Genomic DNA, 25,371 nt, shown 5'->3' with positions numbered 1-25,371 from the left:
ATTAACCATACCATTCCCTCCCTATGTCTGAGATTGGATAAATTAAGTGCTAAATTGCCTGCTCGGCACAACGCGGATGCAGCTTCCTTTTTCTCTAGGCAGATTTCATGGGCTCAAAATTATAGTGAGGGATATTACAACGCACTTACGCACTTAATAACTGTAGAGTCTTATTCGAAGTTTTCAGCATTCATAAATCAGTACAATTGTTTGGCTTTTTGGGAGTTGATCGTTTGGGATATTATAGTGAGAAAATTTATTTATCTTTAGAGAGGTTGGCGATACGCCAATAAAATTCTTTTTTTCTGTTATAAGTGATTTTCCTTCTTTATATAGTAGGTAAGAACCATATATCATAACAAATTATTTATCATCAACATAATTTTCATTTCACTTACCAACTAACTAACCATTACATAGCCTTGTCACAAATAAATGGGGCTATTTACTACAACCAGTCCTTAACATGTAGGTATAGTTGGTGAACAAATTGCGTGACACCGGCCATTGTTAGGTAAACCGCCACGACTTGGAAATAGAATTTAATAAACACTATAAAGAAGGTTAAAAATAAGTCTCTAAAACGGTCATTAGCACAGAGATCGGAGATCGCGATCCGTACTAGAAGCAATGAGATCTTGCTCTGTGTTCATTACCCAACAACGTGGGAGTTAATAGTGTTTTAGGCAGATGCCCATTAACTTTATTTGTTTACATTCTCAGCTGTGATGGTTAAGCCACTTTTTTTATTATGTTTAAAAGTGGAATTATGATTTTTTTAATAGCCCTCCTTAACATTAATGTGATTGCTCCACTAATATAATAAAATTAAAATATTCGTTTTTTTTTGTGGTGAACATCGAATGAATTTTTAGGCGAAAAAACACTGGGACGGACATGTTTGAAAAATGTTCAAACATAACAGAATCGATTTCATTTAAAAAATGGAATCTGTAAAAGTAAGAAGAAACGAATATATTAAGAAATTATAACATTTTACCCCTCATTTGCATATGGGAAGTATGGCATCTGAATTTTCCAAATGTCCAGTTTTTACATTAGTTAAGGGAATGATAATTATTTCTGTGCTCTCATATTAAATCCGATCAATATTTAACCGTTCAATATGCGTCATACTGCGTGGGGGACTGCTGACTTAACCAATGAGTCATATTTCTTCGGACAAGATGTTGTTGGTACTTGTATACCTTAGAAAAACCTTGGAACATTTAAAGTAATTGAAGTCGAATTTTCCTCGTAGACGGCAGACATTGTTTAGCTATGGAGCGTGGGAGTTTGCGAAAACCGTCATCATTTATTCACAGCTTTATCGTTTTCAATTTATACTGTTATCACACTGTATGATATGAAGCAAGGCGCGGGACTTTATTCCCGAGAGATCATAAAATTTTATTCATGATCGACACAGCTGTAGTTAAAAATATGTTTTAGAAATTTTCATAAAATATAGATTTTAGATAGGGGCCTGATTGCTTATTTAAATCTTTCGTAGACTAAAGTGTGTGGATACAAACCACCTTTTACTTTGTAAGGAAGCAAGGAAAGGTTTAACTTCTCTAAGTTAAGGAACATCTAATACTTTGACACTAAAAGGCTTATCCTTGTCGCATCAAAGCATATTTCTAGTTGCATTGTCAACTAATCTACTGATATGAGTGTAAAGTTATAACAATAACCTTAACGAGAGTGCTAGCGAACAAATAACACGTTTAGGTATAACATTATGAGCATTTCAATTGTTATGGTCGTAGAAGAGCCTGGCTTATTACGATCATTGCCTAGACGGCTAAGTAGTTTAGGCAAGTAGGTACAGTCGGCTTAGCCTGTGCACCACATCGCCTTGAGTGATATACGGGAAGTGGTCCATTTTACCACCTTAGCCCACTGTACAAACCTAAATATTATTTTTCTACGAAGACTGTATGAACACAACCATTCTTTTTAATTTTGAATCATAATAATTTTCATTTATAACAAAATATTATAGTTGTCATAGTAAACAATAATACGTGTAAGATTTTTTCGTAGCCATCTTATTTAGTTATTAAAAACAAGATTATTTTCCTTTAAGGAGATTTTGTTTGATTTGATTTCTATTTCCAGCTTTTACCGTCGCGGTATAATAAGGACTTATAAATATAGCTTGCCAATACGAAAACTCTTATTTGATAGCCTAAAATAACAACTATAAATAACTTATTGGAAGAGAGATTTGGTAAAATGCTTTTTATTATAACAAATTCTTTAAGTTGCGAGAGAAAAACGAAAATTATTTTTTATGGAGTGAAACTAAACACTGACGACTTTATTCTAAACAATTGATCATGACAGTTGACATTTCTGATATTCCAGTCGTTTATAGCCTGTGGATATACTTCTTGTCCTATGGTGGACTGAAAATCTTATATCTCGTTTAAAAAAAACCTTCTTATTTCGTATCTACTATTCCAGATATGTCTGACTGACAGATTCACTGACATACCAATGCACTGCACAGTCCAAATCGCTGGTAGTAAAATTTGAAATTTGACATGTTGCGATACCTCCTCTGTTTTAGTGGTGCACTAAGAAAGATTTCTATAACTTCATATAAAAGCATAAAGAACTGACCCCTTGAGTGAAGACGGCAGAGTTCCCTTGCTCCAACATTTCCTCGAGCTCATCATCGGTGGTGGCCCGGCCGGTGATCTCGAGTTGCCGCTGTATCCTGTTACAAAATGTGATGATTATTAAATTAATCTATTATATAAAGTGAAAGTTTGTAACTTTGTTTGTTTTTAAACTCTATATTGCACAAAAACCATGATATGTCGGACGGACGGTAATGGCGGACTTATAGCAATTGGGATTTCTTCCAGTCAACCAAAGCAACAAGCTTAGTATGTTTGTTACGGCTTCTCGGAAATACTAAACCGATCTTAAAAAATCTTATTATATATGTAGATATTATATGTATTGATTTACCATTAGTCATGACTAAAATAAAGGAAGTAATTTCTAAAACTAAGAAAATTGCAGGTTTTATTTGTTGAAAGTAAGCGGGTATTCGTGTATTGCTATTTCTCACTAGTACAATACTTACTCAGAGATAGTATTTCTTACGTAGATGGGTACCTTACGTCCATCCAAATATTCTCAATACTGTTTACTATGTGTATGTATCCGTCATTTTGAAGATTGAACAACAAACTTTCGTTCATTATTAGTAAGGATTAAAAAAAAACCTCTAAATATTATATTAATATAAAATATTTAAAGATCGACGGATCTAGATAAGTAAAATGAAAATTACAGTCTGTGGCGTGATCAAAGATAACCAGTTCCTCAACAAATGTTCGAACGAAACTTCTGTTCGAAATTTTACGAGGCAGTTTGTAAAAGCAGAATTAGTTCCAACTTCATCTTCGATTCATTTTAATTTGAGTTTCATTTTCAAGGCAGTGTTCACGAAATAATATCGGGAAACCTGTTTCGATATTATTTCGTGTTTTTTTTTGTTGTGGACATATCTTATGATATTATTTGTATTAACTCTTTCACAAAAAACAATCTACGCGAACACTTTAATGTAGATTATAATAGTATGTATGTAGAAGCATATGTTAGCAAGTGTTTTCTCGTAGCACTTCGTAGCAATGGCATGCTACAACTCGTAGCACTTTTAATTGCCGTGTTTGCATATAGAGTAGGAAGACAAGGGAGAACCGACGTAAGATGATGGAAAGTAAAATTTTTCTTTAATTAGCTTAATGATACTGAACAATTCTTCGATCAGATCCTAGGTGAACTACCGGCCTTCCCAGGGTTAACACCTAGGATAAGCGCTAGGAGCATGATGATAGATGAATTTTATGTGTTAGATTCCCATGCAAAGGTTGAGGAGGTCAGACGAGTCGCTTCGTCGACCTGACTTATGCAATCCAGAATGGTGGTCATAGGAGCACCTCGGGCTCATACCAGGACTAACGCCAGGATGATGACATATACATACATAAAATAACTCTTCTTTTCCGAAAGGGTACCAGAGACTAAATCTTTCCACTTGCCACGATTCCGACGTACTCCTTTCGTTTCATCCACATTCTTTACTGTTAACGAGAGCCTGTCGAATGCTGATGACAATGTCGACCATACCTATACTTGCACCGATCCCTGTAGTCGGTCTGCGTCCGGTTGTACTCGGTCATCACCTCGACGAACTTGCGCGACAACGTCGAGTGCTGCGTCTTTCTTATCCTGAGATCAGCCGACGATTTGTTAGAGTGCTCCTCCTGTTCGATGTTCTGCTCTATGTCTGTGAATATCACCAATATAACATTAGAAAGAGAAAGGAAATGTTTGTTTTCTCGTTTGTAACAAATAAACTTGTGAAATTCTTCCAAACTGGTCTGGTAGCAAAAAAGTGCCGGCTACGTGTTTTCCCACGCTGATTGTTGTTGATGGCATATTGGCCAATCCAAACCATTATGCCGAAATTCATTCAACATGCATCTAACTCAAAGTGGCCTTTAAATTATTGTAAATATTGGCTCTAACATTTTATGTAGATAGTAATCTACATACCTCGTAAGAGATTAAGATGTGATATGTGTTATTTTGAAAATGAATTCCCAAGTACTAAATATTTCATGAAAAGAAAACAGCAAAATATTCTATCCACAAATACCGGCAACTTGGTATTTTCAGTGGTGTAGCGCACCGTTCTAACAATGCATAATGAACGCCTAAGCCCGGGATCGATCTGAGCAAGCAAAAGGATTGTAGCTCAAGTTCTTTCAAGGATGATGCACTATTTAAGTGTGCAATAAAGAGTTCTTTATTTACTCCATAATTTTGTTTTGTGATAGTGCACGCAGATTTCTGCGCAGTTGTAAAACTGTCAAATCTAAAATTTGTGATGCAATATGAAAACGTTATGTTTTCACAACACAACCAGCAGTTACCATGTCACTTCTACAGCCTAATTTTATTCCGAATTCTACGAGTTTAACTCTGGTATTCCTAGTAAATGTAATGTTGGTCGTTCAAAGATACAGTTTACTACAATACCGTCGGGAGAGGGCGGTGGCGTTCCCCTAATGTAGATTGCGTGCGATAATAAACGAATTAAGGTGCAATGAAAAGGCGAAAAATATTTTAATATTATATTTTTGAATCATTCTTCTGTTCGGCATATTGATTTTGTAGAAAGCTCTATATTATTATAGACCTTATTTGGTAAAGTCTGAGGTATGTACCTACCTAAGTATGACTAAAGCTTTGAATCAAACAATGGTAAAAAGCAGTCTAAAAAAGGAGTAACGAGAGAAAGAAAGAGAAATTAATGTTTCGCGCGTGTAAGCAAAGATGATGGATCACTTGATGTGGTCATTCCTGAAGGAATTCGCTTCTTCAACATTCGTCATACTTGTCATACACCCTTATTTATTAATGTCAACCATTCTTACTACCAAAAATATTCAACTACGTTTACTTCCTAGAAGATTTTAAAAGTCTATCAAAAGAAAAGCTAATAAACTTATTGGTACTCCTTTAAAAGACGAGAAGCTGGCAACCAGTCACTATCTGAATCTCAAACCCATAATTACACCATCCTGCATAATAGCCTTTTAGTCTTTTCGATATTTTTAACTCATCAATGTAGATACTTACGTTTTAATTTGCCTCTAACTTTGTTAGCAGTCTTCTTGACATCCGCCATGAGATCTTCTAATTCGTGCTTTGTTTCTGAAATAAAAAAAGTTCATGATTACACTCGTTTCGCATACCTACTCCCTTCCTTAACGTGTCTGCTCAGGCAGACTATGAGTATATTTGGACCAAGTAAATTGCATCATACAGGTAATAGATTAACTTCAGAATGCATCATGCAACAGTAGATATTAGCCCTAGTTTAGGAACGGACGCCGCACTAACAAAACTGAATATTTGATTAATCAGAACAAATTTTCAATGAAGGAAACTGTAATGTGGCCTAAAAGGAGTGCAATAAGAGAGCATTTCCGGAAATAAACAGATTTTTTTCTTACGCGGGCAAACCCGTGGGCCTTCTTTAATATATATCTATTTATTGCCAATGCCATCACAACCGTTCTATTATGATATTCACCGTGCATATTTAAACACCCACGCAGTGCAGCATGATTGCGTGGGCGGGCTAATTGTCAGGCCGTAATCCAATTTGACCGATTCAGCATAACGATCAATATGTATGTTGTGTGAACAAAGCTTTTGTTCCCCTTTATGGATTCGAATAAAAGTAAGTTTTATTTTTCAGGTTTCTAACTTTAAATAAAAATATATAGACTAAGATTAACCCACAATCCACAATTCATTTGGCTTATGGGTATAATTGGCATGCACAAAATAACATACCTACATAATTTTATCATTTCAAAGTTAAAAATTTGTAGGATTTATATTTTCTTACTTAAGATATAAAACCTTCAATTACATAAAGCTTAGTTTTTTATTATTTTTCACAATCTGAACAGAAAAATAGCAGTATTACTTCTATAGAACAGAAACTTTCAGATTTCAATTCATAATACGTAAAGCAAGATTATTTGTAAATAGAATCTTAACTAGCAGTGCTTAATTTGAGCCCCACCCTTAACGGCTCCGAACGGCAATTAATACAGGGAAATCTGCGGGGGAAACGGTGTCATTTGCAGATGTTTCAGCACTTTGATTAAATATTTAAACGTGTAACTTTTCATTCAATATTCAAGCTGAACAAATATGTTAAAATCGGTGAATGGCGATGTTTTAACGATACTAAGAGTTACTGACGTTTTATCTGGAGTGAACAATCATAAGTCATATCTCCGTTGGTAACATTCTGGGGCCCACCCAGCCCTCATTATTACTCCATGAACATGACAATTTGTACGTTTTGCTAACCCCTTTTTGCTCAAATTGTGTGCCAGATTAATCGGCCATGCACAGTGCATGTCTTATCTTCTCTCTATCATTTTAGATAACCAAAGATATAAAAAGAGAGAATAGATGAGACATGCCTTATCAAGCTTAGTGAATAGACTACAAAGAATCAGTTTCTACTATATACTGCCGCTTTCACGTTGAGTGCTAACCAATGCTCTTACAGGGAAAACGTCTTGAAAATAATAAATACCTACTTACAGACTGAGTTAGAACCGAATTATGTTCGAAACATTAAAAAGTTACGACATACTTAACTATACTATAATTTATAATAAATACTTCTGATGACCTCTGGTGTCACAGACAATCGCGGTACCGCTTTAAAAAGATACTAAAACATTCAAGCAACTGGATGTGTAAGCCATGAATGATATGATCCAATATGGTTTTGCGTCCCATACAAGATTGCAGAGGTCAGACGGAAGTAGTTTTGTTAGAAACATGACTCGTGTCACAAGTGAATCCGCTGACACTGGCTTTACCCAAACGGGAATAACGCCATGCGACTAGCGGATGGACACGGAGACGTATATAACTAAACAAACACTACTACATAGCAACTGAGACCTTAATATTAACATTGCAGTAAGACCATGTAGCAAAAATGGAAACCTTAGGATTTTCCAAGTTGACAAATCGTCTCTTAGGTACAAGCTACGAATATCCGTAATGATTAATGATATTTACGATTTAGGTGAGCACAGAAATGACATTTACGTAAAAAGGAAGATATATTGTTTTACCCAAGAGCAAAATGTCAGGCAAGATATCAAGGCATTAATGTTATTCATACACTCTTATTAGCTTGATGTGTTCTACTGGCCTAAGTTATAAAATCAATAAGCATTTTTGATAATTTTTCGTCACAGGTAAATATGGCTTTTACATTATGGGTACTAAAAGGACTTAAGACTTTGAAGCGGTATAAACTGGTACTGAACTGGCTGTTGAACAAACAACGAAAAAGGTCTGCTGCACTATAAGATGTGATACAATCTGTGAACTAAACAATGTCTATTTATATAAATTAAAGCTGAGACGGCTGTGAGCAGACTTGTGTTAATTCAATGAGATGAAACTACTGTAGTGGTGTAATACGATAGCAATACGCTTCACTGTATTCTGTAAGAATGTTTTCTTTGAATAAAGGATTATTTACTTTGCAATCAACTATGAAAATATCAACGAGTGGAACTGGCATTAAGGAATTAACAGCGTGTTGGTTCCAACACTAATGTACACGACTGAAAGTTGGGTGTGGCAGAAAAGCACGAAAGTAGAATAAACGCGGTGGAAATGATGCGCTCAGGAGTATGATAGGTGTTAAATTGAGTGACAGGATAAGGAACAGCGTGATAAGGATTTGTTGTGATGTGAAAGAAGATAAAGTGACAGCAATAGAAAAGGAAATGCTTAGATGGTTTGGTCATATCGAGAGGATGAATGAAAACAGGTTGACTAAGCAAATATACAAATGAAGTGTACAGAACTGTTCCTGTGGGAAAGCCTAGACGAACTTACCTTGATCAAATCGGAGACGTTCTAGCAAGACATCATAAGTATCCGAAACCGACGAGCTTTCATGAAGAGTTATGAATGAGGATGAAGCGAAAGAAGTATGCAGGGATCGTGGCAAGTGGAAAGATGTGGTCTCTGCCTACCCCTCCGGGAAAGAGGCGTGATTTATGTATGTATGTACATTATACGAAATATAATTCTTTTTTGATTCACCATTTTAAACTTGTTTCAATCTGAAACTGTCCAAATTTCTTTGTCATCTACATAACTGCCACAGTAACGACCTATAACTGCCACAGTGTAGCAAATTACAAAAGGGACGTGTACAATATCCCTAAAAGAGCGAGATATTTTGTCATGTTTTCATTTTTTTCTGCGTCAACGTTGTTCACCAATGGAAAAGTACGATCTGTTGGACCGAAGGGAAATGCAATTTTCAGCATTGTGCCACGGGTCACGGTGTAGATCCGGATATTGCATTTCCTAGGTTACACGGCTATCGAATTTGCCATGACCTGAACTTGATTGACATCATACGCTTTGAGAGCCTGACGGTCTAGTTGTCCGTAAATTATAAAAAAAAAACCGGTATAAGAAAGAAATCGTGATTTGGTTTAATTTATGATAACTATAAAGTTTTTACATAAGTACCTACTTACTTCATTATCCGTATTATTTTGTATTAATTTGTCCATAACAGAAGTCTTCTTATTCAGCATGTAATTTCAATTTATAATTTCTGAGTTGTAAAAAAGAAGGCACGAAATAAGGGTGCCTAACCTTATGCGTAACCACGAAGGTTATTTAGATAAAACTCTTGCTTATGTTCTAATGTCAGATAATACAATACGCTGATTTACTTTATTTAGGAGATTAGGACGAGAAAAATAAAATATTCAGCAGTTATACAGATAATTCCCTATGTCTGAAGAACATACTCTATCTTATATGTTCCGAATTCTATTATATAATAGAATATAATTATAAATTGAACATGATAGATTTATTAATACGATTGCACCTACAGACAACAGACACGCAGTGTAAACGTATGACTTTAACAAGCGTAAACGCCATAGCAACAACAGCAGTGGAATTTTTATTCCCCTTTTCAACAATCCGAGGCCCGATCGACTAACGGGCCACCGGATTTTTCCCGACCGTCCCACCTACAATTTCCATAAACTGTTTTTTTTTGTACGTACGCAAATGAATGAATAAATTGCACATAGAACTGAACACTGCGAAAGTTTACGCAGCCTCACTAGCATTTTTGGAACAAAAGGCCGCTTTATCGAATAAACAATGGGCGGTTGCCCTTACGACCGCATTTAAAAATATGATGCTGAAAATGTGTGCTGAATAATAAAGTTTCCACTTTCACGAAATACATTAAACACTCTTTGACATTTACGACATAAAGAACATGAAGGAACAAATATCGTTTGCCGTCAAGTTAACATTATAATATAGCTCGTTTGCAATGCAATACTTGTTGAATCTGATAAATGAGGTTACACATACAGACAGACAGATACCTGTGTTTATCATACATACAGTGTTGCTTTAACCCAAGTCCCTCGGGAGCATTAACGTGGAGTGTCGCGATGGCCGCTCTAAAAGCATCCCCGCACTTCACCACCTCAAATGTGCGCTAGGTCCCGTCCGAATAATAAATTTTTCATTTTTTTTGCAGTTAAACCACGTTTAACTACATTAATAAAATATTATGCTGCTTCCGTAATTTTAAGCGTTCTTTACATGTAGAATCTTTATGTCCTCGTACACCAACCAGTATATCTAAATACATAAAAGAAGAAAGTGAATGACTGACTGACATATCAACGCCCACCTCAATCCGCTGGGTCTAGATTTTTGAAATTTGGCGTGTAGGTTCGAGAGAGAATTTCGAAAATTCCCGCGGGAATGGGAATTATGGTGATTTTTCATTTTACGCGGGTGTCCTCTAGTTACTATAAATCTTAAGTAGTTTTCTTGACCCTAGCAAATATTTAAAATATACTTAAATAACATTTCGGTAAAAGTTCTTCAAGCTTTGATTTTGCAATTAAAACATAATACTAGATATATTTTTTTTTATTGTTCTGTTACGGATCTGAAGCGAGCTTATACAACATCAACATATATACATACATACAAGCGAAAAACAATCTTCCTTTTACAGTCTGGAAAAAACAAAAATGTTTTTCCAGCAGATAATATTCTCCCTAGTGTTACGATTAATATTCAACCCCGCTGATAGCTTTTAAGGGATGATTTTAGACACGATCCTGTACGTGCTTATGGTTTAGCAAAAGAGTTGGAAATTTCCTGCCAACAATTTCAGAATATTGAAGCAAGAAAATGATGCTTAGAGGATTTTCTTGAAAACGGAATAGGCATTTATGTAGCCCAAACACTTTGTAGTAGCATATCATTATTTTAGCTAAAAATTTGAACCCATTATCACTTTTTTGTCTTGGCGTCAAAAAGGATAATACGAGTATGCAGACTGAACACAAAACTATTGCGCTGTCTGCCTAAAAAAGTTATTTCTGTAGAAATATGTTAACTCATACAAAAATATTTATATATGATTTAATGGTCAACGAAATGAATAAACGAAAACATCAACTTTTAGAACCGGCCAGTTAAAAAAACCATATTTCTTTATACCAATCTCTACCATAATGACTAATGCAATTTGCAGATTTCAATTGGCAATCACGAATGGCAGACCCGTGGTTAATCAAAACGTAAGGCCTCTTTTAATACTTTAAAACAACAAAATGAAATGGAATGCGGTAGTAGCAAGCTATCACAGAGAGGCTGACTAGACTGTATGCGGATACGACAAATAGGTCGAATTTATTTCAGAAACATGACTGGAATACTTCGAGATTCCAAAACGGAAACAATTCCTGAAATATACCAAACGAAATTACTGACGTAGCGTTGTTCTGCATATAAACTTATTATTAAAACATAATTTAAAGAAAATAAATTTACATTATTAGATATGAAGTAGGAAATGAGTGTAAATCTAAATTAAATTCAAACGAAAAAATAAGGGTCTCATTTGACAGAAATGTAAATCAGCCTCCAGTTCATCCCGCCGTAGATGTTAATTAATTATAATTATGTAAATTTGCTTAATTGTTGGAAACAGAGAGAATAAACAGAGCGGAGGAAGATCTTTTAATTTCCTATCCTATCCCTATCCTTAAAAGCCTATCCCACTGTTGCCTTTTACGACATCCATGGGAAAGAGTTGGAGTGGTCCTGTTCTTCTTAATATTGGTTCGGGAAACCAGGGGAACACGGCACGGCACAATATTTAAAAAAATATATATTTTTATTTTAATGAAAGCAATTTCTACAGAGAGGACGACTCACGCACTCGTCTTCGTAGTTGGGGTTTCTTTATCACTTCCTGCATTGTATCGGCGAAAACGTCAGTGACCCTGGCCGCCAAAACTTGTTAACTCGTTTAAAGAGCCACAATGTCATTTCAGCGAAATTTGATAACAGATCGAAATGCTAAAAAATTTATAAAGTTTTAAGTTCCTGTTTGATGAAGAAATAAAATCGTGGATTACACCGTAATCAGTAATTTTACATTGCCACAGAAATATTTCAAATAATGTAGAACATTAAAAAAGTAGTCAGTTGCTTGTTAAAGACGAATATCACGAAGGATTTTCTCCAAATGAAATTCAATTTCTTGAAACTCGATTCGATTCATATTAAAGATGATCCTTTCTATTTCTTTGGAGAGAAATTTAATGGCTTTTCATTGATTTCTAAAACGAATTCTTCAATTACGGAGAGTGTAGATATCCTTTACTTCGATTTAGTGCAAAAAAAATTAAATCAGAAACATTCAATATGCAGCCTTGAATAAGATGAGACAAAGACAATTAAGGCAATAAAAATTAGCAACATAAAATAATCGGTTATATTATTATTCATAAGCAAATAACTATAGCTAAAATAGCTACAGCAAGAAGCGCAGCTTAGATAGGGCAACATCGTGTTATTGTAGCTTTGTCGGTAAGGTTACGATTTAACAACAATTTCATTGTACCGGTCTGTATAAGACTTGCTCAATACATGAAGTAAATTGAGCAACTTGCCCCTGGGGAAATCGCGAAAAATTTGGATAGACTCCATCTCAACACATAATGTTTACTAACAGTTTGAAAGTATTCTACAAGCTTGGACTACTCATTAAAAAAATATATTTATAATTGAATAAAAGGAATATATTTTTAATTATATTGTAGAGTTTCCACTTTGAATTAAATCGAGGCAAATATGAAAAGAACCTTCAAAACATTTGTCTAAAGTGTGTTTACATTATAGACAAAAGTGATCATAAAAAACGAGTCATCGACGCTATTAATGCGGCGAAAAACGTTGAAACTATTATTCCTTTGGAACCTTTGTTTAACATGAAAGGTGAGTAAATAATTCTCATTAGAGTGTTCAAAAGGTACAAATTAGAGCCACTCGGTCATAATAGTCGTATAAAACGTTATCGTGAACTTGTTCGATATAACGACAAAGTAGATGGTTTATTTGGAGCTATTTAGGTCGGGTCAATGGCTAATAGTGACTATTCGTGACGCTCCTGCTGACGGTCTTCTGTTATTGAATGTTATAGAGGACGTGATAGAATCACGCCTAATCAAATCTTTGTGTTGGTATTCTGATAGCTTAAGTATTTTTTTTGAAATATTTACTACTTCACAATGCAAAAACCACTTGCAATGGTTGCTTTAATATTACCATTATTTTTTACACTGTTGTAATAATTATGACACAGTATTCGTCATATGCAAATAATGTGATAATGTCATATCACAGCAATCTCTTCAAAGTCGGCACGTATCTTGATATATATAATGGAAAGGTAGAGAAAGTTAAGATAACTTTCAATGGTAGGGGTTTTGCCTCGGGCTCTCATTAATTCAGCAAGTATATCTGGGTAATCTCACGTCAAAATCGAGTCGAGTTTCAACAAAGCCGTTGCTCATTACACAGAAAACAGCCACAAATATAGCCCTGGCTCGAATTTATCACAAACAGTAAAATATGCCAGTGTTAAATTTCCTTCTAAACATAAAATAGCCCTTAATGTTAAGCCGGCTTATTTTTATTGAATCCGTTGGGGTTGATATTGGATATAACAATAGAGGTATGTCGTGCGTGTTTGTTGCCAAGTTGAAATTAGATACAATCTCGCTTCTTAACAGGAAATTTGACTATATTAACATTGAAATTCGCCTACTTTACCGGAATATTATTTATACTAAACTGATATTAAAAATTGACTCAAATACTGCAAACAGAAATGTTTTCAATCAATAAAATATATCGCCGCTATCAGCAAATGGATCCCGTTCAAGGCTCAATATCGTTTGAAAGCAACATCATAAAGTTAGCCGGAGGATGTGACATTACAGAGTGAAAATATCTGACTGTGTTCAAAAATGATAAATTGCTCCAAGGGGATGATATGGCAGTCGCTTTTTGATTGCTACGACTTCTTATTGAACGCTTCTAAATGTATTTTGGCACAAGGTTTCCAAATGATGGGCTCTTTCAATACATTCGGATTTTTTTGGATCCTTTACAGATCTTTTTGAAGATTCGTGAATAAGAGCTTTTGTAAAAGGAAGAAGTTTGCACGATCGAATGTCCGACGCATTTGTAGCTCTAAAAGCATCTTAGACCTTCTATATATTCCTATATTTTCCAAGAAGGCAGTACACCCCACGTCTTCTAGATAAATGCCACCAACTTCGCCCTTCAATTAATGTGTGGGCATCAGACGAAGCCGTCGATCTGTGCACTCCTACGCCTGTTGCATCAATAGACTCGTGCGAAAACACGACAAACATTATTTTTAGAAAAACCGATACCTTACACAACATTTAAACAAACTTAGTACCCCTACGCTTGACATTTTATATTTTCATTTATAAATTCTGAGAATTTTACATGACATAAACCACTTCATAACATGAATTAGTTCCAAACCTGTGCGTGCATACCAGTAAATGTCATATTCAGTCAGTTACACACCTTCAAAAACTTTTGTAAGTCGTAGTATGCAAGGGGGAAGTTTCGTTTTATACCGATTTCGATTCCAATCAGGTGAGGCTTCTTTATTAGTAATGTAATTCACAATATACAAACTTACTTTCATCTGATTGCGGTGCTGATAAGATGGCACTGTGCTTCTTCTTCACTTCTTCGACATTGGCCTGAATCTTATCTATCATCTCTCGTATCTCTTCCACCTGGGGAATAAAAATCTGGATTAGATAATGTATTTATATAGACGAAGAACAATTTAATAAAATTATATTAAGACTGTTGGCTCTGTCTACCCCATAAGAGATATAGACGTGACCATATGTATGTACCTATGTTATATTAAGAACGAAACTATCATTATAATTTTAAGTCTTTGAGGAATAAAATAATAGGATTTTTTTGCCTCAATTTGATATACTGACGTTCAAATAAAGAGGATAAATTATTAAATAGACTAATTGTCGTTATCAACATTCAAATGTTACAAATATAGAAATTAGGCGTATTTTTATGGAAAAGTAAAATATTACAAAATCTATATCTTCCTATAGACGACGGACAGACAAACACCTTGTGATTCAAAGATTACTAAAATTGGCGATTCTTTTTACAACTTGTAAAGTAATCAATGCAATATCTTGTATTAACAAGCCATTGTATGTGTAATTGTGTATCACGAGGTCTTATTAAAAAGATTATACGTAAGATATGATAAAGGTAAGTAGAGCAAATTAACTAAGTTATTATTAAGTTTTATTCAATACACATCCAAATGTATTGTGCAAATAATTACAATCATTCCAATGACCACATCGTTAAGAACCGGAAGACGATCTTAAGCCCTAACAAAATTACAGAAGCCAAATAGGTTTTTACAGCAATGCTCATTCGCCCTTTATGTCCGCAACCAAATCGTAAAGTGGCGCCTCGGAGGCTGAGGTCTTTGCCAGACATCTTCGTCACTTTTATTCATTCCTTTTTATTTATTCATGTATATAATATTGTATATGTATATGGTAAAGACTTAGAGAAAATAGAAATTAGGAAGTCGATGATTGAGCTAATCTTGAGTGAAGAAAAGATAGGCTGATTAGGAATTTCTAAATAAAAATTTCAAAGGCGAAATTGTAGGTGGCGTCGTGCCATGTTTGGCACCAGGCCATTGCAGTTTTTGAGATATTTTTTAACTTCAACAGTTTGTTGGCGACTAGTTAAGTAGCACAAGAAATTTGTGTTTTACCGAGATATAGAATCACTACCTATCAATACACAATATAAAACACAGTCGCTTCCCGCTGTCTGTCCCAGTGTTTGCTTAGAAGTTCGCAACTGACTTTGATGTTTTTTAAAGATAGATTGATTTAAGTGGAAGGTTTATATACTTATTAGGATTTACACACGCAAGGGATATAAATGTGATTATATGTACCTACATACCTATGTATTATATGTATTTTCATCCTTGCCAGTGCGGATCGCTTGTTATATATATGGCTTTACGATGAATGATGTTAAGTGCCGTTTTCTTAACATACGGTTGAATTGATAACTTCCTCCTTTTAAGAAGAAATAAAAATACCAAATCTCATGTTTCAATTTCAGTTATTGAGTCTTTCATTACCTCAGAAGGTATTGAGTATTTCACTAATACAGTATCACCGTAGAAACCGAACTGGGAAACTAGTGGAGATGGGGACTAACTTGCGGTTAGCAACCACGGGCCGTGGCTGTGTGGGCGGGGGTTCCGTACAATTATACGTAGCTTATAGGATTACTAAATCCACTGGCAGACCTCCAAGCGTTTTGTACACGCTTGGTTTAATAACTAAAGACCTGTTAGAGGGAACTTGCGGTTGCTTTAACTTTATAAAAGCCAATTAATTTCTATTATGACAAAAGACATGGCTGAAAATAAATATGAAGAATAAATTTTCACAATCGTTAGATACTATCTTAATTAGGAGAAGATATTTAATGCAATTATTTTATATTGAAGATGAAGCTTAACCAGATTTTAAAAGACAATCGTTTACGTTCGAAAGATAAGATACTTGTTAAGAAAGTACTTATTTGTCAAATAGCGACTAGTATTTAACATTGAGCATAAGAATCCAATGTCTTATATATAAATTATGTATAGGTAGTATCGGATTATCCGTCTCCATCATCCAATATTTAAAGGACAATAAAGGAATAGAGTATAAGATTTCATTGCTTTATTGTCAAAAGACCCGTCGTTCTTTGAGTTCGTAATAGACATTATTTCGTTACGACTAGGTGGTTGGTATAGCCCAGGTATGATTCAACGGGAAAACCCGTCATATTTATGAGTCAATTGAGCGTGAAGAAATAATTAGTGCACTGCCCATAGGCCTTATACGTGACTTAGGCTTTAGATGTTATCCGCGACTTCGTCTGCTGTAAAAAGACATTTTAGCAGACAGACAAACAGAAATAAAAACGGATTTTTGGCTTCTGTTAGTCATATAAACATATAGATCCTCTGCTATATCGTTTTTCGCAATATCTTTCAATGTGACATAGGTTAGATAAATTTTATTATAGGTATAATATGAATTAAAATTGAAGCGAAGCCCAAGGCAAGAGTCTATTATCAATGAAAAAGTTGTGTCTGATACAAAAACGCTAGACACGGAAATGTTTAGGTCAAGAGATGTATATTCTGTAAAGTACTTAATCTATGAATCACAAATAAATTAGATTATTGATAAGCTATCGCATTGGCGCGATATACAAAACAATCGGTTTGATAAGGTCTTAATGGTTCTGACCACGTGGTTCCTTTGTGTCGATCTAATAAATAAATTAGTAGTAAATAACATGGCCTTTCAGTCTTTTGATAAGTGTTGGCTCTGAGTACCCCGCGAAGGATATAGACGTGGTTATGTATTATGTTTTTATGTTATTAAATAACTATTATTGGAAAGTAAACTAATAGTAAATTAAAAATATTTTACACTGGTTTTAATGATTAAGCATAAAAATTATTAAGTATAAATTATTTTGTTGATTCGCTTTTCATCAAATCAACAATTACTCTGTCCATTTTATCTTTCTTTCTTGTTAAGTGAAACTAGCAGTCGTTTTCTTAATTTCAATGTGGGCATTGTGTAGGTGTGTTTCCAAGCTCGAATAGAATGGAGTGCCGCAAATGGTGCATATCAGAGTGAAGTACACAGCTCGTATAATGGGCAAGCGCCATCATTGCGCCCTACAGTGAACATATATAAGCAAGCACGCCTCTCCCACATACACATAATAACATGTAAATGAATTGCACGATTATGATGAATACCGAGCACAGCCTGAATATTTATGGCACTGAGTTGTGTTGTGTTGGATTTAATGAAAACGTATGAAACATTCAGGTCACGGAAGGAAACTGGGGACACATTATAGTCGCGCAGCCGCCGCCCCCGAGAATAATCTTTTACTATAAAAACCTAAAACTTCGCGGATTATTAAGCAAAGATTTTTCTTGATTGGAAATATCTAATTCCCTCTTACATGTTGGCTTCATTAGAAATTAAGATGTGTGTGGTCAATAAGTAGTTGTCAATGTTGGGTCATTAGGTGATTTTGACATAAGTATTAAAAAAATAAAACAACTTTATTATATTTATTTACTTAAATAGCCGATAATATTTAGTGATTATTAAGTTGCCGATGAGATTGATCAAATTTAGCTAAACTCATTTTTATACTACCGGGTAATTTTTATTGTTAGGTATACCTTTGGTAAGCCCCTATTTTAGCTGGGCTAGTCAACCCTTGATCATTAAAATTACATTCGCAATACTCTTTTTTCCCACGATATATCGAGTGCAGGTATTTATGTGCTAAATTGTATGTCAGCTTAAAGCTTATAGCAGCTGTGGGAAGAAATACAACTGGTTTAGATAGAAATCCTTGTTTAAATGAACGATCACCGGCTGTGCTTTGATTCTAGTGATCAAAATTGCTTAAGTTATCTATAAAAGCGTAAAGAATATAATAGATCTTAAAGGATTAAAACAGCTACGTTGTGGAATCAGTTTATGTAATAATTAAAAAAATTGATTTGATAGATAAATTTTTCAATTAAATTTTTATAGTAAATTGTGGAGATTTCCATAAATATGAGGTAAGTTAAAACTCCAATTCTACAGTAGGCAAGGGTCATATATGTACCTTTCAAAATATTCTATTCCAATCCATTATGACAAAGATATACGAAAACTGTTCTTACACTAACTTTCGATGATTCTTTGGCGAACAACTTCAAACTTCTTTCTCTATAGATATTCATAGAAAAAGTTGGGGAATACCGAATGCGAAGTAAATCCTTAAACAAAGTACGGAATTACTACTCCTTTCCAGACACCAATATGTTAAATATGTTGGAAGGTTTAATGCGACATAATTCACAGTAAAAAGACTGAATTTTATACACAATCTGACGAATATTATGAATAACATCGTATCTAAAAAAACCCATAGCTACAGGAAAGGTTCATGTATGCCCAGTTTACCTTCACCCCATCTCACAATCTTATAACCCAATTACCTCCGTGAATCGCGATACCACCATCCCGCTGATTTATGAATGCGCATAAGAAAATCTAGGAAGCAAAATATAACGAAACCAATTTATTTTTACTGGTGGTTTAATGATATTAATTTTCTGAATAAACACATAATTTTGCTTTATGATTTAATTTTAATTATAAATATCTAGTAAAAGTTCATCTACACATAATAAACGAGTGAGTACGGTAAACGTGGCAATACAGTAAAAAATACGGAAGTAGTCTGTAGTTAAAGTTTTTGAGCAGTTTTCTTAACAATTTTTGAAAACACGACAAATTAAAGATAGTCGTTATTTGAACAATTTCTTAGATAACTGAAAAAATAAAATCTTGCTATTATCGGACATGATATCATTAAATACGAAAAATCGTGTCTCCGCCACCGCTAGCGTATTTTGTATTCAGCCAATATTTTATTTTCGAAACTTCACTTACAAAATATTCAGTAAATTGTTCAGATTTCCACGTACACAACATGCAACAGTTTTAACAGTAGACAGAAAACAATACGAACGGTGAAAACAATGCGGCACCGGCTGAAACTTTCATGAATGTAAGCTATTCGATAGATAGGCACGTTTTTCTTTGTCTTATAACTACATGCTCTCATTTTAATTACTATTTTTTTTCCTTAGCGTTTCGCCATCATGCTTATGTTATGATAAAACATTAAAATTAAAATTCCAACTAAAGTTCAAAGATATGTCCCTCATATCTTGTTTGCTAATCGCTCTAAGCTATGTCCACTAGCTTTTAAATATTCAAGCGATGTAACTTTGTCTTATATTATGGCAAACATATGTATATGTATTTGATGATACCATTATCATCAAATAACTTATACTAACTACTCACCCATGTGCGTAGGTGAATTATATTGGTTGTTCATCTCTTGTAACTTCAAAGTTAATAGAATTGAGAAACACTCGGGGATGTTCAATGACTATAAACATTTTTCTTCTTCTGTGCCATTTAATTTGTGTGTTTAAAGTATATAATAATAATAATTTCCCTCGTCACGTAGGGTCGGTCGGCTTTCCTAATATTTCTGCATACTACATAGACATAATCGCATGTTTATCCCATACAATATAGACAGACCTAAAATGTAGAAAAGACTAGAAAGTCACATTCAGCTGTATGGCTTAATGGAGGTATTCAAAATTGATTTTTAATGCCCATTTGGAAAGGTATCCTAAGTGTTAAACCATACATGCCCTTTACAATCACTCATAATGTTAAAAAAAAACATTCGAACAGAGCACTCAAAGCGAATTTTACTTTCATTTGGACGTGAACATGAATTGAAAATTCAGACATGCCAAGTGCAACGGGGATATAACTGCTGCGGGAAATTGAAATTGTTTCGCTTTATATGTACTTTCATAAAAAAGTGTTTCCACACTGTCTATCTTTCTTGAATTCTCGATAATATCTCACTAAAACACACAGCACGATTACGAAAATCGTTTTGGGAATCTGTTGAAGATGTTGAATTATATACATAAATCTAATCACGTCTTTATCCCTTATGGGTTAGACATAGCCAACAACATCGAAAAAACTGGAAGGCCACATTTAGCTGTACATCTTAATGTTAAATTATCACGATCTTATAATATTGAGATGATGACTTTAAGTTTACTGCAAAAACTAACTGTTTCTTAAGGATCATTGAATTGATTCTCACATGACAGCTATACAGATAGGTAAAGATTTTATTTTACAACAAAACTGAACACTCACCTCACTGAAGAATTCGTCCATGAAGCCGCCTTCAATGGCGACGTTGACATCGTCTGGCCCGACGTCGTCATCGTCGCTTTGCGCCTACAACAAAGAAATAAAACAAATTTTAAATCAAAATCAAGACTCGCAAAAATAATTGCAATCAAATATCTTAAAACAAACACCGAGATAAGATTTCCAAGGTATAAATAGACGTAAGTCGCTTGGAAATAAATGTCAACAATATATTCGTTACTGAAAATAGAGCACGAAGGGGGAGAGCGAGTAAGGTTGATGTCGTGACCGGGCGCCTAAAAACGTTAACAGCTACTTTCGTAATTCGTACGTTACCAGAGGTCTACATAGGGTGGTGCACGTACAACAAAATAGAATCCACTTAGTTGCGGCGAGCCGGCCATTATTCAATTTATACAGGTCCGTGTTCCCACAAAGGCCTTCCCTACGGTTCGTATACACTGGAAATTACGGGAGGCGATGGACTTTCAGATCGATACAAAAAAATTTAGATGATTCTTAGTTAAATCATTCCACCCAGTTATCTGAAAATTATTTCGTAGTCATGTCGAGAACATAAGCGTGTATAATTAACATCGTCGCGGACCCGGGCCTCGAATCATTGCGGTGGAAGTGGAACCAGGAACAAAGTTGAGAAAGAGATTTTGCTATGTTGAGTAAATTTGAATCATGCTGTTGTATTCGTAACATCAAAGTCAGTGCAAAAAGGTGGTATGAGAGACCTAATTCGTAGGTCAGTGCATAGTTCGCGGTCAGTCTCTTCGGGCTGCGATCGAATTTGGGTCACGGCGACACACCACAGTCGGCTATAATACACTGCCAACGCTAAAGCATGAATACCGACCACTAAAGAACCCATTAGGCGACCCAATTACAAGCACTTTTCATTGTAATTAACCCCACAACTGTCGTGTTTGTACGTTCGCGCGATAAGTTCCTCGTAGTGATAACACGATTGAAACACTGAAGGTCGGTCACAGACATTAGTTCCCGATTTAGAATTGTATCACCAGTAACAGTAATTCATTACTACTATAAACACACCACGCACAAATTGATATTGCAACTAAATATTCTGGCTTCGAAATATAACTGAATTAGGCAGTGGATGGCAGAAAACTTAATGCTGTAAACGATAAAGAATCGAGTACCCGAAACCAGCGAGCTTGCATGAAGAAGTTATGAATGTAGATGAAGCGAAAGAAGTATGCAGAGATCGTGGCAAGTGGAAAGATATAGTCTCTGCCTACGTTTTCGGGAAAGAGGCGTGATTTTATGTACCTATGTATGTTTAAAGAAACAAGAGTGCTTTTCTGGAGGTGTTACATTGCTAGAATCCGAACATGAAAATGAATCTGAATCGAATGACGAAAGAATTATGTGATTCTGACCGGCCGGACGCGAGACTCGCAGATTAACTGAGTTTAGTCATTAACATCATAGCGAGTGATTCACGTCGAGCAAATTAAATTGTCGTCGTTGGTAGTTGGTACTCCAGTGATTTAACGATATGATTAGAAACAATGTAGATGAAAAAATATTTGTGTACCCACCCGTAAGATAGATATAACAGGCCAGGATTTAATGTATGATTTGTCAACCAAACTTCCTTTGTTGTTTTGAAGATAGTACATACGTTATTGATTGTAAGTTAAGTTTATAAACGATACCCATACCAAGCATCTGCGATCTCCGAGCTTTGCTCATAGTTTCAATTCGCCTTTTTTTATTAATAAAAGGATTTATCTCGTTGGCCTGGAAACCGCTCAAGTATTCGGAGCGCCGGGCGAACGATATTAATTTCGGGCTAGTGCGGTCAAGGCCAGCACGCACACCCAGACAAAAGGCCATCACCAAACCCTTACGTCACTATACTGCCGACGTCCTAACTCTGGAATATGACATCGTAGCTTACGAAATATATTGACGACGCAGATAGTTTGAACGCTTCAAAATTATTTCACATTGATATTTATGAACTTCATTTTCTGGCTAATAAAAAAGAAAGAAACAAGAATGATGAAACCGTAAACAAAAGCAATTTAATGATAAAAACAGTAAATAAAAACAACGCTTTTCAAATGGTTCAATAAATAAAGTTTCATAGGACTTATCAAAACATCAGTGGCGCCATAAACAGACGCAACACGGAACAGAATAAATGGAATACTAAAATAGCTTTGGCAAATTGAAGTGCAAAAACATGCGAAAGACAATCAGAGTAATTACAAAAATCCCTCCAGCAGGGAATAAAAAGAGGAATAGTTAATTAGAGTAGTTTTGGTTGGGTTAGGAACGCGAATAGTTCCGACGTTAGCAGTCGCGTCACGTATTTCAATCGACCGAGGATGTAATGCTAACGTCAGCTGTATTGGTATATTCCCATTTTATGGAATCAGGTTTATTGGACTTTTATACTCACCTCGATCACTTATTCATGATCATACCACAGCAGACATACGAATGTGTGCAAAATTTTTGCAAATTTTGGATCGGATTCAGTTCTTCTTCTGCTTCTATTTATCCATCAGAAATCACCAGAACATACGATGAAACAAATTTTGAAAAAACTCCAAGATTTTAAGCGTGTACAACAATTTTATTTCTTTAATACCCAATTAGATATAATTACAATTTGACAATATGATAGATGAATTTAAGTTCAATATTGCAACCAACCAACCATTAATGAAACAATGCACGTAAACAAGAAACCCTGTTTGAATATAATTAACATAGCCGATGTTCTTTCTTTTTATGAGAATTCTTAAACTTGGACAAAGTTCCGCAAACATTCTGTTCTCTTACAAGAATATTAGGAATTTTCCGGTAAAACAAAATATTCGTCCAAGTACTTTGTGAACATTTGATGGTGATTAGTTATTGCGCTCAGTTGCTATGCTAATCATAAATCATAATACAATATCATTTATTTATTTATTATTATATACAGGAACATTCAATACAGTAATTCTAGTACAAAGGTGTTACTTATTTCAAAAGAAATCTCTTCCAGTAGACCCATGAGAGGAGAGATGAATTTTGGAGTGGTATAAATATCATTTAACATATTTAACTAAACATACATGCTAATACTTACATAATTAAACATGGAACAATAAAATAAATGACAATAATAAACTACATGGATATACATACCAATATATATAGTCGTTTGAATGAGGAAAGAGTTTTTATCGCGAATTTTATGCGAATAATATTCAATCAAAATTATTTTGGATAAAATATTTTGAACCGTTGATATATTTATTTTAACCGCCAACCATCGCACCGTAGCCAATTAGCAGCACTTGTCGCTGAAAAATATGTGAAATTTAAACGAGTAACACGTTTTGTTTGCTTCTCTACAGCGGAACAGGTTAATTTAAACATCGGCTGGTGACGGCTGCCGTCGTCGCTAAAATCCCGGTCCGGCAGTTAAATTCCTGCTTGTATTTCAATTAAGCTGAATGTAACGCATTGCGATTTCCCGCAAGCCGTATGTTGCGTGTTGGTTCGAGATTCCTAATTAGTTATTAGCACGTTATGTCATATACGTAATAATCGCTTCGATGATTGATACAAACCGATATTGTTGTTGTTGAATTTATGTTATTGGAATCTATGTATATTATGTTTGAACTAAACCAAAAAATCAAAGGTTTTATATACAGTACTTACACAGTATAACCATAAGCCTGATTCGGCATTTAAATCCCAAATTTATGTCGTCGTAATGTTATTCATATCATAAAATGGATTTATTGAAGAGAAAAGATACAAGAATATTACGTAACACAATCGCCCTTCACCTTCGTGACTCTCCTGGGCTGGAGCCGAAGGAATAAGCCATAAATACACAAATTTATCTCCGGCAATTCTAAATTCGGCTCAGAAAATACGTATCTGTAAGCAGTATTCTAATTTCACTAATGGAAAAGTAACGGAAATTAATAACAGAATGCAAGTTATTGTAATCAAGTTGAGAAATACAAATAGAAATCTACTAAAAATATGTAGATATAGAAATCAAACAGCAATGACTTAATACTCGTTATAAATATAGACAAGCCAACTTTCAATAAGCAAACGAGGAAAACCAAAAAAATATTCCCTTGAGTTTCGTCAAATATCCCCTTTGTCACGGTTGACAGTGACGCTAAACAGGATACAATTTGTAACGGAATATTAGTCAGTGGATTTTGAGACATAGGACTTAAGCCAGCACACCGAACGTTATACTGTTTAAAGTCGTTACCCTGAGGCGCGGCGGCAGAGCAAATCGAGCGGGTGCTCGCGTTTCAATATGACGTGGAGAGTTCGAAGAGTTTCTTATATTACAACTTGGTGCAGGCCCGCTTTCAAACTGCGCTGTGTCTGACCTGTGCTGGTGTGCTCGGGCCTTTAATCTCTGGGCATAAATTATGGC

General features: G+C 34.9%; 1 protein-coding gene across 5 annotated transcripts in view; it reads right to left on the bottom strand.

Annotated features, from left to right (window-relative positions):
* LOC106138029 (syntaxin-1A) overlaps positions 1–25,371 on the bottom strand; it is a 47,537-nt gene that overhangs the window by 8,288 nt on the left and 13,878 nt on the right. For all 5 annotated transcript variants that reach the window (XM_060954874.1, XM_060954872.1, XM_060954875.1 and 2 more), the window contains exons 2-6: positions 20,925–21,008; positions 14,693–14,792; positions 5,674–5,748; positions 4,156–4,315; positions 2,632–2,728 (exon numbers count right to left, since the gene is read on the bottom strand). In XM_060954874.1, coding sequence (XP_060810857.1) covers positions 2,632–2,728; positions 4,156–4,315; positions 5,674–5,748; positions 14,693–14,792; positions 20,925–21,008 — 516 coding nt within the window. The remainder of the gene's footprint in view (positions 1–2,631; positions 2,729–4,155; positions 4,316–5,673; positions 5,749–14,692; positions 14,793–20,924; positions 21,009–25,371) is intronic.

This window comes from Amyelois transitella, chromosome 5 (genome assembly GCF_032362555.1).
Source record: "Amyelois transitella isolate CPQ chromosome 5, ilAmyTran1.1, whole genome shotgun sequence".
Lineage (NCBI taxonomy): Eukaryota > Metazoa > Arthropoda > Insecta > Lepidoptera > Pyralidae > Amyelois > Amyelois transitella.
The sequence above is the reverse complement of the archived record's forward strand: the minus strand, read 5'-3'. Positions and strand labels throughout refer to the sequence as shown.